The sequence below is a fragment of the Synchiropus splendidus genome, chromosome 14 (genome assembly GCF_027744825.2).
Source record: "Synchiropus splendidus isolate RoL2022-P1 chromosome 14, RoL_Sspl_1.0, whole genome shotgun sequence".
Lineage (NCBI taxonomy): Eukaryota > Metazoa > Chordata > Actinopteri > Syngnathiformes > Callionymidae > Synchiropus > Synchiropus splendidus.
The window spans coordinates 10,108,185-10,123,250 of NC_071347.1; the positions used below are offsets into that span (position 1 = coordinate 10,108,185).

A 15,066-nucleotide genomic window follows, 5' to 3' on the forward strand; every position below is an offset into this window, starting at 1 on the left:
TAAAGCATAGAGTGTGAAAAACTTGCTGAACTTCTAAAGTATCTGTGATCAAATTAGAAACTCCAGCTGCGTTTTCTAACGTCACGCAGCAACACATCCAGCTGATTGATTGAAGGTGAACATGATTTATTCGGACAATCACCATAGTAATTTGTGGCTAAATTTAAACAAGTCATTAGTCATCCAAGAAAGTTGCTTCTCAGGACTTGTCAGCCGCCATCCTCGCCTTCATTCGCCTCAGACCAGTGAGCACCGTGACAAACCACAGGTAGTAGCCAGGTGCGGAGAGAAGCTCCGCTCAAGGGCACGCAGCTGTTTGGCAGGGGGGCTGGAAAGAGGTGGCACCTTTAGTAAAATTGCAAACGCTGGGAGAAGAGCTGGCCAGAGTTCCAGCAGGCAGAGCGCCAGTGGCTAGCAGTTGGGGAAGCTACGGCTGTCTTATTGGCATGCTGGAGCAGGTAGCACTTCTGTCCAGAGACAGCTGTAAACCAGTAGCCCATAGCAGCGCAATCAGGTGCCTGTTTCTTTACAAGAATGCTGATGTGCCGCAATCTGCTGCTTTCCGCTTCCTGCAGCCAACACTTCCAGCTCTCCTACATCACGGTGACAGTCTTGGCACCCGCTCCACATCATCCCGGACGCCACACTGCCACTCAAAGTGTGTAAACTATATCTAAAACTAATGGCGACCTTTGCAAATATTAGCTGTGACAAGTGCCCGCTGTCATCGCAAGGCCCGGTGACCTTTATGCTGAAGTGTATCAATGAGGACCCGGGCCATCACTCTCCGTGCTGCCATTTTAACAATGAAGGGAGTAAGTATCAGGAAAAGAGAAGCCAGAATAGATCATTTATCTTCGGTGTAAAAGCAAAGTCCGGTAATGTATCTTCATCAAGTCTTTCCTGAAGCGTGGGCTGTATGTTACACTTAATATCAACACGGGAAGAATCAATATCTCCTGGTATGAAACAACAAGGATGAGGAGTTGACTCTAAATATTAGCAGTTCATTTTTCAATACTAATGTAGAGAAACGCTGCGGCCTCATCTTTAGAGCCGTCACAATAAAATGAAGATACTTTCACTAAAAGGTCATAGTTTGACACCTGGTGGTAATTAATCCATGAACACCGAAGAGGGCAGTGATGGAAAAACACCATGTCAGGAATGGCGACCTTTCTTTGTTGCTTTGTGTTTGGGTTATTTGGGACATTTCTCTTACACATAATCCTTTCGGTCAGAGCGGGGGAAAACATGTCACTGTTGAAATATGATGGACGTAATGGAAATATTAGGACATTTAACTGCTCTAATTTTGTTCATGACAACAACTCTATGACGTAATCATTACAAAACAAAGCAATGACAATGTTAAGCGCAAAGCTATTGAGCATAGCTTTGAAAAGCTGTGCTGTTAAAAGTGTGCTTTGACTTTTAGCTGACTATTATTGTTATTATTTTACAACCAACTTTATATATACAACTGAACATGAACAGTACCTGCATGGAATTCGCTCCGAGGTCCTCTTCGTTCGCTTAAACAGCACATGGGTGAGATAAAAACTGCTATTTTCATTCAGGATATTCTTTCCTTTAGCGTCTTTCAAGTCATTTCCTTTAACGTTTAATTCGGTTTAATAGCACTCTTAATTGGAAAAACCGGAAGACGTCAAAGTTGAAGGGTCAGTGACGTCACGCCAGGCTAACAGCTACTGAAGCTAACGCCAACAAGACAGTAAACATGTCAGACACCGAGGAAAGTACAGCCGCTCTTGTTCCGTGTGTGCTGGTCACCAGCAGTGACTCTGGCTTTGAAGAAGAAGAGATAGTCAAACGTAAGTGACATTTGTTTAAAGTGGCAAGTTGCTAACGTTAGCATGGCAGGTAACCAGATGCGACCACAAGTTCATCGTTTGACTGTGTTGTGTATTGACTAGCTTATATTTCCTTTGTTTCCACCCAGAGATTCTCGGCACACAGACGTTACCGGAGTCAGTTAAGGGGGAAGACACTGTGCGCTGCTATCCATGGACTATTAACAACAAATACTACACAGCAGATGTCAGGCTGTGTGTGGTGCCGAGCACTTTTCAAATGACCTCAGAGGTTGCTCAGACTATGCAGGCATTCGTGGCTTATTTCGACAGTGCACGGGTACGAGACGTCCTTAAATATACGCTGTGTAAACACTGAGTTTGTTGGTGACACCTGTGTATTGTGCTGACAGAAAGATGGACTGGAAAGGCTGCAGCCCTGGATACCAGTGGTGGAGGATATAGCTCCTGAGGTGCTCATCCTGGTCTGTGACAGGGTTTGTGACACAGGTGAGCCTCTCAAGTTGTTCTTGTTAATGAATGAGTGTCAAATACTGGAACTGATGCACCTCACCTTCACAAAGAACCTGTCAAAATAAATCAATTCATCACAAATCTTTTCGCGTTTCAGGCATCTCCAGACATGAGGCGCAGCAGTGGTGTCTAGCCCACAGTTTTGAGTTGGTAGAACTGAATCCTCAGGAGGTACCCGATGAAGAAGGTGAGGACTTGCTTTGCTTGTTGTGGCCAGCTACTCACTGTGTGTTGCTTTGTTACAGATGACTTCCCAGAGTCCACTGGAGTAAAAAGAATCATCCAAGCTCTGAATGCCAACGTGTGGTCCAGCGTGGAGATGAAAGATGGTCAGCTAACTCCCACCAATAACGTTTCAGTTATCACTTACCCTCAAATGACATTGACAAAATGAATATGCAACAGTGAGCGCTGCCAAAGTCATTGCAATGCAGATATAGTTCAATGAAATTAAATCTATTTTGGCCTGAAATGTTTTCTTTCTCCTCCAGGACACAATCAGGGGTTTGGTCTCATGAGCAGCTTGGTGGCAGCGAGACACAACAATCCACGCAGCTGTCCTGATCCCCAAGTCAGTAATCTAGTGCTGTTAACCATGCAGTGTTTCATTTCTTCACATCAGTTTATCACTTTCACTGCTAGTCCCCGGACACCCCAGTAGAGGGCGCAATTGTAAATGAAGAGCCCAACCAACCAGAGAGGAAAGAGGAGGACACCATCGTGGGTGGGTTTTCATCAAAGTGAAGCATCTACTTGTTGTTCTATTAAATGTATCCCTGTTCTTTGTTTCTCCCCCTCTCAGATGCAATGACAGACCTCGACATCCAGGAACTGGCAAATCTCACATCTGGAGATGCAGACGATAACTTTGAACGCCTCTTCACGAAACTGAAAGAAATGAAAGGTATTTATCATGAATTAGAGCATGCTTAAGTGTGGAATGTCTTTGGATTGGGATTGAGAAGTGTTACTGATGGGATGTTGACATTCTGTGTTGCCCACTTGCAGACAAAGCTTCTTCATTACCTCACGAGCAGAGAAAAGCTCACGCAGAAAAGGTGGGAGACGTGTATCTGCATTGTTACGCTGCATCCAACTCAAAATCCATTGAAAAAAAAGTGTGCTTTTTCACATTTGCTTTCATGTAATAGTGAAATATCTATGGACCAACATGGTCTACTGTTGCAGGTAGCAAAAGCCTTCTGGATGGCCATCGGCGGAGACAATGACGAGATCGATGGTTTATCATCGGGAGAAGAAAGCTAGAATAAACTGCCACACATTCCATGTCCTACTAAATGTCTGCCCTGCCCCATGACTCTCTCAAGCTGACTCCTCACCAGTGTCCCAGGCACTGCCACGCTCAGAGACTTTTAATTCATTGAAATAAATATCAAACTATTGATGTGAGAAGCTGAGGGGAGGGAGTCAAGACCAGGAGAGGATCTCTTAAGTCTTAAGCTTTAGACCATACACAATCATGAGCTGTCAGTAACTATGGTCATGTCACGCCTTTGTTTTGTTGAATCAGCATAAAGACCTTCATCCCCTCACATTTGTGGTTTTGTTTTCCTTGAAATTGCGCACCGTTTATATATCAATGTTGATGTTTGCAAACCTGAGTGAAGGGATATTTACATATTATTCCATCTCAATAAACTTAAATGTTTCATGAAACATTGCTAATTTTCACAAGCCACTAGATGGCACTGTCTGCTGTATAATATTTGCCTTTTGAGGTATATGCAAAGAAACCTCACATCAGTTTTTAACCAAGAGCGCCACCTACTGAGCTCTGAAAATGAGGACACCTTTTCAGAAAATCTCATCAACCCTTCATGCCTTAGTGGTAAGTAGACAACTGCAGAGTCAGTACTTTTTCCCCCTATGTTTATGGGTAGCTAGTCACATACTCGTCTCCGGCACCTCCACTCTGCCAGTGCTCTGAAGGAACGAGCCCACACGCAGCCTGCCACTCGTTTGGCTGGGTCCCAGACTTCCTTGCAATGCAGCAGAGCCATGTCAGCTATGAAAGTCTCTTGGCATTCGTGCCTGCACGGCTGCCGGCAATCTCACTTCTACCACCCTGATGACCCTCTGTGACATTGAAAATCGACTGAATCTACAATCTCTTCTTGTTATCAAAGTCAGATGGTTGAAGCATGAAAAAAAAAAAAAAATCAAATGGAGCAGGATTGACTTATTTGGATTTTATTATCTCTTTACAGAAACAAAACCTTTGGATTATATTGTGGAACACCAACATTAGTCCGCCAGTCCTGGTTGAGCAAACTACTACCAGCTGATGGACCACCTCACCAAATACCTGTCACATGGCTGTACACAGTATTCCAGTTTGGCACTGAGCGACTGTTTAAAATAGACGTCAAGTCAGACTTCTGTAAGTGCAAGGTCATTAGCATAGACGAGGACAGACAGAGGACAGACATCTCCAGCTACTATAAAGTCCACGGATCAGAAGACAGAACTATTGTCTTAGTGTTCACACTAACCTGCAGGCACGATACCCAATGTTTATCTAGATTTTAGTTTTACTGTGAACTCTAACAAGCGTGTTGAATCGCTCCGTGCTCAACTCAAACCTGCTGACCTCAGCCAGAGCACACTGCTGTTCGGTTATTAATCATGCCAGAGGTCGCTCAAGACCGCCGATTCAAGCATCACATGACCACAAGTATTCACAAGCTATAAATATTTCTCTCCAATCATGTCGAGGCAATAATAAAAATATAACCCCATGCAAGACAGTATGCAAAAATAAATTAGAAAATGTCTATCACTGAGCAAAATAGTTTCATATTTGGGTTCCTTTCAAGACATGTTGCTATTTTTCTTCGTCAAAATAGCTAAAATACCAATTAAATAATCAAATACTTGACATTACCAACAAGACAAATGACATACAACGTCCTTGAATATTAAATATTCTCATATTTCGAAGATAAGCTGATCAAGCTTCTGATTCAGTGAGGATGAAGTGCAACACTGTGCCACTGAAACTCAGATTTCAATAATTCATAGAATCGTAAGCATCTGGAGGCATCAAATTGAAACAATCTCAGAATGACTAAGGAAAAGTCATATTTCACTCCACTACAACTTGTGAGTAGATCATGTCATCAACTGGAAAAATGGCGACTCATGGTCTCATACATAGAAAAACCTAGATGTCCACGAAAGCACAATGTTGATGAGTTAAATATCCATCTGATGGATAAAGGATCTGTGACTTAAAAACTGACGTGACCACTTGCTTTCCGCCCCCTGCACGAGTCTTGCTGCGTCTAAGGAGCAAAGTTTAGGACACGCTGGAGCAGTGGATGCTGGGAGATCCCATCTGTGTGAGGACCTTGTCGAGCCACTGCAGAGGGCCGTTCAGGTGCAGCTCTATCCAGCAGGGGGTGCTGGTCACTGTCTGTCGCCTACACGGAGACAAGAAGGCGAGTTTAGGAGGCAGATCGAGTGAGTCACAACACGATCTGTTGAGAATAAATGATTCAAGAAATCTAAAAAGTGTAAAGCACAATGTCGTTCTGAAGGTTTTGGTGCCAACACCCCACATATATATTGTGTAGCATCACACAAGTCCCATAACTCAGGTCCAGCAACCAAATCGATACTCCTGATAACACATCTCATACAATGGAATAAGGAACACGACACAGTTATAGTCCTAATCTAACACTGCAGGCATACTGCAAGACGAAGACAACACTCCACTTCAGTGCACCTGTACTCAGCTCCCCAGCCTTTGACAAAGCTCATGCGGATGGTGCACATGCGGGTGAGTTGGTAGACGGCCTCGAAGCCCTGGTTGACGGACTGGGCCAGGAGAGCAGCAAACTCCTGGTTGTTGAAGATCTTCAGGTTGCAGCCTGAAGAAGAAAAGGAGCTGATTACACGTCTGATGCCAGCAGAGATGAGTCAACTTCTTCATCACGACTCAGCACTTCATGTGATCGTGACTGGGAGTTACATCACTGGACATAAACACCTTTCAGTAAACAGGATCACCACGACTTTATGCACAAACCAACCAGATTTTCATGATTGAATATTTTATTCACTGTCCATCATATCATCATCCATCCATCATAGACAATGTTCATGCACTCAACCGTCCTTGTTGACACAACCGTCTATCAAATATATATATACACACATTCATCCATACCTATCCCCATTTGTTCGTGTTAGCCCATTCTTTCATCCATCTATGCATCCATCAAGGTGTGAACCTTTTCAAAATCGAGCATCTTTCCAGCAGTATTCATCCAACAGTGTTTGCAAGAGGCTACATGGGGATCCCTTTATAGGCTCTAATTTATACGTCCAGCTAATGCTAGTTTTAACGGCAGTGTTTCGACGTGAAAACACAGCAAACCGTTCAGTCGGGAAGCTAATACTCATCAGTGAAAAATAATCACATTTTCCAGAACTTTCAAGGAATTTCAAGTGCACTTGCCAGCCATGATTTCCATCCATCCATCCTTCCATCCATCCATCGTCCTGTCCCTGACTAATCTATACAATAACTGATGTAACATGCTAAAACCTTGTGACCCTTAACAAAGCTGTGGTCCCCACCCACATTTCCATAAATTTCAACAGATCTTTGCATCTTGAGATTGGAACTGACCTGGAGGAATTTTGCAGACGGTGGCCGGATGCCAGCCGTACCGCTGGTTACAATTAGGGCTCTGGACGAAGATGGCGCTGTCACTGAGACACTCTGCGAACACCTCCCCACCAATGTAGTACAACCTCACGCCCCGCCCTGAAACAAACAAAGATTGTGGTAAATCAGATGTAAAGGTGCAGATATTCTCTGTAGAGGTGCGTGTACCTATGTGCCTGCGAGCGATCTCCACCGTTGAGTTGCGGTTGACGTTGGACAACAACCCAAGGCAGAAACGTTCAGAGTTGGAGGGATCTGTGAAGCCGTCTACAGTGAGGGACGGCTGTGAAGCGTGGAAGGTCTCCCCTACTCGCTGGTTCAACTCGTAGTAAGAGATGGAGCACCAGAAGGCCGATTCACAATACGTCACAGGCTGCAAGTCTGAGTCAATGAAGACATGAAGGTCAGATCAACATATGCTTTAGAAAACGACCAAGGCAGGATCCTATTCTAAGAGATTTAAAAAAGTGAATCTAAATTTCTTTCCCATGACTCTCCCCATTGCCCTTATGACATTACGTCCATGTTTTCAATCATCCAATGAGCTCTTAATGGGCTAAGAAATAATATGAACCGGCAACGGAAATTAGTTTTATTAGATTAAGTCAAGTCTTGTCCCAGATGGGGACGGCCCTCAGACAAAGACTGTGTTGTACCTGTCCGGAGCGCAGCTCCACCTCCCAGACATCAAACTCACACACTCACATCAGCTTCCTGCTGAGCCTGAACAGAGCTGCAAAAACCTGGAAAATTTCCAATGTCAAGCCAATGAAACTGTCCTCGTTGGCCTTTCTCTCCTCTTGCTAGGCAGTTTCATCATCAGCATTCTTTTCCTAATATAACCCTCATCACGGCTCTGTGCATGCCCAAACGATCACGCTCCCGCCTTCTTGTTCAGTGGTCACCTTCCTGATCTACACTCCCCCACTAACTCCAGATGAGTTTTTCCACATCAACTTTAGAGCACCAGTTTGTAAAACCTTTTATAGGAGGTTTAAACCACAGTCTCTGCTTAACCACATTAACTTATTTAATTTCCATCACAAACAGTTTCAAACACTCCAACGGTTTTCTAAGAAATGAATAGAATTCATGGAAGTAGGATCCAAAATGCTGAGATCAAAAATTGCTCCAGAAATGATACGTAATATTATTATTAATAATCAATACACAGCCATTCATGTCAAAACCACTCACAACAAATGTGAGTACAACACAACTTTAAAAGTCCAAATTGTGTCGCTTCCTAGTGTCATGTGACCACGAGCGTGACAAAGTCTCTGGTGTGAATGTGGAAGAGTTATGTTAAATGTGGTGTTACGTCTTCACACGCTCCCATACTGGTCACTGGAAGTTCAACATGGCACCTCACAGCAAATAACTCTCAGAGGAAAAGAATCGTTGCTCTACATAAAGACCTTGGCTACATAACAACAGCCTGAAACTGAGTTACAGCATGGTAGCAAAGTGGTTCAACAGGACAAGCACCACTCAGTCTTAATAGAGCCATAAAGGTGAGCACACGTGCACTGGTCATATCTAGTCCCGAAGATTTAAAAATAAATAATAAAATAAAATAAACTGCCACTGGCTGAACCTGGGGAGCTGCAGCTCATTGAAGGTACAGTGCCAATGTATTCAGAGCATAAGACCATCCCTTCGGCAACAAGATAAGGAACTGAGGTTCAACGTTATGGACTGGCCAAACATTAATATCTGTGGGACAAATGAAAGGCGGAGGAAGCATCCAACACCTCAATGGTGTCATCTTGGATGAGTAAAAGAGGATTTCTCTAACAACCCGAGAAACTCAGGTGAACTCTGAAATTCAGTGCTGGAAAATAACAGAAAATATTGACTCACTTTAGTTGCCAACAGTTTAGACATGAATGGGTGTGTGTCGAGTTATTTTGAGGTGGCCGCAAATATACACAGTTATACACTCTGTACACTGCCTACTTTAAGGTCTCAATATCGTCAATGAAATTTAAAAGAGGGTAAAGAAAGGTGGATATAACTACATTATGAGCAAACAATTCACAGATGAAACGAACCTATTCCAAAATAAAGATAAGTATTATCTGTAAATATGGATCACAATTATGAGTGTGAAGCATTTGGAATTCTATTGAACTGAAAAACATGTCTCTGCAGAGGCACATCTTTAAAAACCAAGACAAAATTAATAAGCCTTAGAAGAGTTTACAATTCATTCAGTCGAGCCAATAAGAGTTATTCTTACAATTTTTATGCAATTAGTTTTGCTAATCATGTGTAAAGAAAAATGCAACTTATAAAACTATGATGTAATATGAGTAACCGCATACTGGAAAATCTCATTATTATTGCCATTTAACAACAGTTCCGTTGCATGATGAAGCCTTCAAACAATAATTCAATCCGTTTCATAAGCAGCAGTGAAGTTTGAGAAGCATATTCTGACTGTTTTTTTTCAGCTCTGATGATCTTGGACACTCTTCACTGCATCTTTCCAGCTGAGCATCGATTTAAGATGGAATGGTGGTACTTAACAGAGAAAAGGGTTTCGTTTTAAATTTGTGACTGAAAATGACAAACATGGCAGTGATGTTCTAAAAGGTTGACAGATGCATGCATTGGAACTATTCATATCACAAGCATTTCTTTCTACAAACCTTCAAGTGAGTGAGAGGCCTCTATGTATGGTTTCGAAGTTTCACGCTCGAAAGCCACGGGGAAACACATAATAAAGGGTATATAGCTAAAATAGCTCAGTCCCCAGCAGATATGCTTACCAAGATTATTGTTTGTTGAAGAAACGGGATTGGGCGATAAGCTGGGCGAACCTGAAACGGATCAGTAATAGCAGGGGTCACAGTCCTGATAAGGTATCATTAGAACAGTATGAGCTCCTATGGTGTGACTCACTTGTGTCCATGCTGTGGTTGAGCTGGTGATCATTGGCCTCACCATCTTCACTTAAATAACCTGGTGGCGGAGTTTCTGGAACACAGACACACTTGAGGGATTGGAATGTTTTCAGCAAAAATAAAGAAATCAGTATAGCAAGTGAGAAAATAAACGACCATGACCTAAAGAAAGCTCATAATAAATGTAAATAAATATCTCACCAGGTATATAATTGCTCTGTGGCTCAATGCCAGAGGGGAAGTTTGTGTTCTCTGGGATGGATGGACTGTAGTCGTCCAATGGAGGAAACTCAGCTGGAATATCTGCGTGGCGAGGAACTAAGACAGGCGGCAAAACTGGACAAACACAAACTTGTGTGAGACAGAGGCTCATTATTACAGCTATTATCTACGATATGCCGTTCAGTAATATTTCCAAATAGACATACTTGGAGTCTCCACCCTCTGGTAGTGATAGGGGTTGACGCACACTTCATCCTTCTTTGTGTGGAAGGCAAACTCACAGTGGTCTACAGCTCTCAGCTCATGGTGTGACTGCAGGTCGGGCCAGCGCCACAAGCGGCAGTAGATCACGTGAGGGAGACCTTTTCTGTGTGAGACCTGGAGTCTGCCATCTAGTGACCTGGAATGTTACAACAATTACATGTTTAGTTCTGCCTGTCTGACTTATTGTTGGGTATTAATCCCTCAGGAACAAAGAGAGGGCATGGAGCTCAATAGTTGTACATCTTATGTGATCGTCAAGGTGTGAAATTACTCAAATAACTGTAATAATATTGACCAAATTATCCCTCAACACAAACTATTCAAGCAAGTGAAAAATCTAATGTTAGTAGTGTGCATTGTTGGAAATGTAAAGTATGATATTTCAGCACTCACTTTAACACAGTTACAGACGGACGGATGGAGAAGCAAAACAGCAAACAAATAAGTCTTCCAACTTTCCTCAGCGCTCACGCTGCAGTCTAAACATCCTGTGTGACTCACGCACTCCTGTACTCCACACATCTGAACTGTAGACACCAACCTGAGTCAAGCCTGCACCAAAACACAAATCGTGATGGCTACGGTGCTCATGTAATGCAGGTATTACGGCAATGCCTACAGGATGCTGATTTCAAAGTAGAAGACACGGTGATACATCATATTGTTTTAGGAAATCCAATATGCTGATTGTTACGCCACTACTCTTGAATTGAAGTAGAGCAACCCAGGAAGACAACCAGGAAGTTTGATCTGCATAATTTCAAAATAAAGGCCTTTTGAATGTGATACTTATTGAAGAATGACTTGAATTTCTAACGCTAAACTGTAGAATCCCTTGAATTGGCATCTATGCCACCACTCTGGACTTCAAGTAGAGCACTCCAAGAAAACACTAAGGAGGTTTGAACTCAAACACAATCATTTCATGTCATTTCAAAATGACAAAACGTGATGTTCACTCGAGAATAGGGATGCAACGATTAGTTCCTTTCACACCACAGTTTGAGCAATTACAAATGACGTATTGCGGTTCAAGACAATGTATAACATTATGCAAGTGTACGACAATGTATCTAAAATTCTGGCTGCCCCGCACCTCGAACCCCAGCTAACAGGGAAAGGGTCCCTAGTGAAGGGGACAAGCGAAAGTAGACGAATGAATGTTTACTTTTTCTCTCTGATTTTCAAAGCGCTAATAGAATTTATTTGCTTTGTAATAGACCGTAAACACTCTTTGCCCAGAAATCCCAGCGTCATTTAGATGCTTAGTTTAAATGGCAAATTTATGTCACTGCACTTTTGTAATTTTAGGCAGCGTTTATCATTTAAGATACAATCGAGACAAACGCAATAGAAAACATTTTTTATATGCTTTACAAACAGCCGACTCTAGTGACTGTAGCGAAGAGGACAAACAAACAAATAGAAGGATCCTTGACACAAATTACAGGTTGTTGACATGAAGGCATGCTACGCTAAGCTAGCATGCTAAGTAGCAACCCCTCGATGCTGCCGAAGGCTGTTAGCTTAGCTTAGCTCCAGAGTTAGCTCACCTGGGTATGGTCAAGCATTTCGTGCTGCCGTTCTGAGTAGTGATGGCTTTCTCCAACTCGTCCAACTGGCCACTCTTCTTCAACTTCTTCACCAGACTTTTCACCGCCTTCTCGCACCATTTCTCCTCCTGTCCGTTCTGCTCCCCTTTTTTCCAGCCAAGAAGCTTCTTCACGATTGGAGGGGTGAAAGGTAATATAGACATTTTCCAGAAATGCTTTACAGCACGGCCGTCCAGTTCAAAACAATGCCCGGGTCAAAACGTATTGAGGCTCCGCGTATTCGGTCCACTCTCTGTCCGCCAATGAGGTGAACTTGTCGGGTGCAGCCACAGCAAGTGAAGCCCGTCTGCCTGTCAGCCCGTCTGTCTGCCCCCTCCCTCCTCCTCCTCCTGCCCAGTCAGCTGGCCTCTCATCCACCTGCACCCACCATCTCACCACATCACTCCCCATCAGGGTTGTTACACCAGCACAATAGTACATTTTACAAGGCTTAGCCTTTGTGTCTCACTCACCTCGCCACAGAAGTTACACCACAATAACATTAGTTATTGCCTTGGTTGTTGACCATTTAAAACAGATGGGACTATTAACACATTTTAAAAGGTCAAAGTTGTATCTTTTAATTTAACCGAAACACATTTTTAATTATTATTTATTCTTCTTTTGCTTTCTGCATTTTCCCATCAGGGTTGCCACAACAAGTCAGTTTCTTTCCACCTTCACATCCTCTTCACATCCTCCTTTACCACATCCATAAATCTTCCTAGTCCTAGTGTCCTCCAAAACTTACTGCATGATTTGCCCCTCTGATATACTCTTTTCAGTGTACTCATTTGAAATTCGTCTGCCTTGGATCACATATGACAGTTCCCTTCATCTGTTCCACCCTACCTGCACTCTCCTCTCGACTTCTTATTTATTTATTTATTTAAATGAGTGACCACTTATACACACTGAAACGGTTGTCAAATAATTGGAACAATGGAGAACTTCTTTATTTACATAACATCTTCAGATGTCCCCGATGTCTGGGTAAATCATTGAGAAAATATACTTACTGCCTACAGAGTATTCACTTCAGTCTTCCTGTTATGCAATAATTATGCAATTAAACATCACATTTTCATAGCAGGAAGTCAATTTGCTTTGCTTAAATCTGCATCCTGACCCGGACAAATGGGAATCAACATAAACAAATAATTCAGGATGTAAGTCTTGGGTGTGAATGAGCATGTGGTTTTGTGGACGTCCTGTGAGGAAGAATGAGTTATGTTTGTTGACAATGTACCAGCATGAAAAGGCTTTTCATGATGACAAGTGAAGACACTGTAGACTAATATAAATAATTATAACAAAAAGGCAGCGACATTTCATCTGGGTCTTATTTGACTCTGCACATTTTTTTGTTGTTTCATGTGCTGGCTTCCTGTTATAGCTGTGATTAACTTCTAAGAACACTAAAATGGTATTTTTGGTATTAGAGTTCTTATGCTTAATGCTTAACATTTTTTTATTTAGGTCACAGAGCTTTGCATATAATTGACTTTGACGTTTCATAAGTGCATCTGAAGTATCACTTTATTCACGATAACAGCGTCAGATCAAGTCGAAACACAGATTTTTGTGGTGAATTCTTGTGACGTGAGAGTAGTGTGATGTGCTGTTTTATTTACTCAGTTGTGTTCATATAGTGAAGGCGTGTCTTGTTGTCACACGTTGGTTTCCAATTTACTCTCAAAAGGAATCGTCCCTTATATCCAAAGTCATGCTTAGATGCTGTATTTGGCCGTCCTCCCTTCACAAATTCCAGTGGAACCGCTCTCTGCAATTTGAGCACGTGTTCCTCTTTTTGACCACGTTGTCAACATGCAGAGATTTCTAGCTTGACTTTCAACCCCGTCTCACACATTCACTCAACAAATGCTAAACTTCAGAGGGAGGGGAAAATGTGTCATCTGAGACATGTCAACACCGAAAAGTAATCCAACTTTTGCATTTACTGCCAGCCATGAATAGACGTCTGTTCCCTGCCATCCCTTTGATCGGACTTCTGAAAAGTGATTTGATTTCACATCAGATGCATCCCTGAGAGGTGACTGTGCCTTCTGGAGCCTTGTTGGTTTTATAGTGTTATAGTGATAAGTGCGGGCTCCTGTAAACAACCTTTGCCATAAATATTCACAGGACCACGCCCCCCTTTTCATGACTATTTATAGCGTCATTCAATGTTGGCAGACTTTTTATATCTCATCTTCCTTCCTGCTTCTTAAATATTCTCTCTGTGTTGGCAAGCGAAGTGTGATGTCATGAAAGGTCGGCTGTTAATTTGGTTAAATGTTCAGAGAATGCCATATTGCTGTGTGCGCTCCTGTCGTGGCAGGAACCCAGTTGTCATGTAACTGCAGAAAGTGCAGGCAGCAGGATGTGTGCATGCAGAGTGAAACTGCTTTGCGTTTCATCATCTTCCCTGGTAATCTGGGGAGCATGTGCGGGCGATCGGCGGCTGGGGGGACACGAGCCGGGCAGCTGGTGTGGAGAGATTTTGCGTGTGTCTGTGTCAGCGACTCGTGATGGTGGGTGTCAGACAGGGGGGCAGATGGGCCGCAGCAGGCAGGAGAAGGTCAGAGGGGATGGTTTTGGACAAAAGGCACGGCGGCAGCCTGAATGCATTATGACGGCAGACAATCTGATGGACAACAATGGCATTGTGGCGGAGCATTGAAGGACTTCGTGGGAAACAAGCAGCAGGAGCATGATCAGCTGGACCCATGTCACAACAATGATCTGACAAGGATGGAGCAGCACTCCCACTGCATATCTGCTTCGCGTGTCCATATGTTGCACCTGAGGCTGTGGCCCATTTGAACACTCCTGTGTGTCCCGCTCAGTGTTTGAGATTGAAATGTGAAGACTTTTTGGAGCCTACAATAGTCTCAGAGGCTAATTGCAGTACTGGAGAAGCCAAGGTGGCTGCTCTGCCCTCCACCGGGTGGAGTTCTCTCCATCCTCTCGTCTTAATCTCCCCTCTCCCTGAAAGCTGTTATCTGCGGCCTGCAGCCATCAATCTCTCC

At 43.1% G+C, this 15,066-nt stretch overlaps 3 protein-coding genes across 31 annotated transcripts in view; 1 reads left to right on the forward strand and 2 right to left on the reverse strand.

Moving 5' to 3' along the window:
* skor1b (SKI family transcriptional corepressor 1b) overlaps positions 1–1,934 on the reverse strand; it is a 78,181-nt gene extending 76,247 nt beyond the window's left edge. For 22 of the 28 annotated variants that reach the window (XM_053886410.1, XM_053886398.1, XM_053886395.1 and 19 more), the window contains exon 1: positions 1,501–1,933. The gene's annotated coding sequence lies outside the window, so the exon portion shown is untranslated. Of the gene's footprint in view, positions 1–1,500 lie in introns of all 28 variants that reach the window. The other 6 variants (XM_053886404.1, XM_053886403.1, XM_053886401.1 and 3 more) reach the window with 3 other exon arrangements.
* aagab (alpha and gamma adaptin binding protein) lies at positions 1,371–3,893 on the forward strand. Of its 2 annotated transcripts, XM_053886414.1 has the most exons (11): positions 1,374–1,551; positions 1,642–1,835; positions 1,964–2,154; positions 2,228–2,324; positions 2,446–2,535; positions 2,594–2,677; positions 2,840–2,919; positions 2,991–3,072; positions 3,151–3,252; positions 3,357–3,406; positions 3,537–3,893. In XM_053886414.1, the coding sequence occupies exons 2-11, from the start codon at positions 1,742–1,744 to the stop codon at positions 3,612–3,614; spliced, it is 948 nt and encodes a 315-aa protein (XP_053742389.1). In that variant the 5' UTR covers positions 1,374–1,551; positions 1,642–1,741; the 3' UTR covers positions 3,615–3,893. The 2 variants fall into 2 exon arrangements, with proteins under 2 accessions (XP_053742390.1, XP_053742389.1); XM_053886415.1 differs by lacking the exon at positions 1,642–1,835 and having other exon boundaries at positions 1,371–1,551.
* Positions 3,894–4,550: 657 nt separating this feature from the next.
* On the reverse strand, positions 4,551–12,356 carry smad3b (SMAD family member 3b). The gene is made up of 9 exons (XM_053886219.1): positions 11,996–12,356; positions 10,385–10,578; positions 10,158–10,292; positions 9,955–10,029; positions 9,822–9,872; positions 7,216–7,428; positions 7,009–7,146; positions 6,100–6,244; positions 4,551–5,791 (listed from the first exon to the last, which is right to left on the reverse strand). The coding sequence occupies exons 1-9, from the start codon at positions 12,196–12,198 to the stop codon at positions 5,668–5,670; spliced, it is 1,278 nt and encodes a 425-aa protein (XP_053742194.1). The 5' UTR covers positions 12,199–12,356; the 3' UTR covers positions 4,551–5,667.
* Positions 12,357–15,066: the final 2,710 nt, after the last annotated feature.

What these genes read in the sequence shown, in the direction of transcription:
- smad3b (XM_053886219.1), bottom strand. Translation starts at nt 12,198, where the DNA reads ATGTCTATATTACCTTTCACCCCTCCAATCGTGAAGAAGCTTCTTGGC. An exon ending in GATCGCTCGCAGGCACATAG is followed by an intron (nt 7,147 to 7,215) that starts GTACACGCACCT and finishes TGTTTGTTTCAG; the next exon opens with GGCGGGGCGTGAGGTTGTAC. An exon ending in GGCTGGGGAGCTGAGTACAG is followed by an intron (nt 5,792 to 6,099) that starts GTGCACTGAAGT and finishes GTCTCCGTGTAG; the next exon opens with GCGACAGACAGTGACCAGCA.
- aagab (XM_053886414.1), top strand. Translation starts at nt 1,742, where the DNA reads ATGTCAGACACCGAGGAAAGTACAGCCGCTCTTGTTCCGTGTGTGCTG. An exon ending in TGACAGGGTTTGTGACACAG is followed by an intron (nt 2,325 to 2,445) that starts GTGAGCCTCTCA and finishes TTCGCGTTTCAG; the next exon opens with GCATCTCCAGACATGAGGCG. An exon ending in CAGCGTGGAGATGAAAGATG is followed by an intron (nt 2,678 to 2,839) that starts GTCAGCTAACTC and finishes TTTCTCCTCCAG; the next exon opens with GACACAATCAGGGGTTTGGT.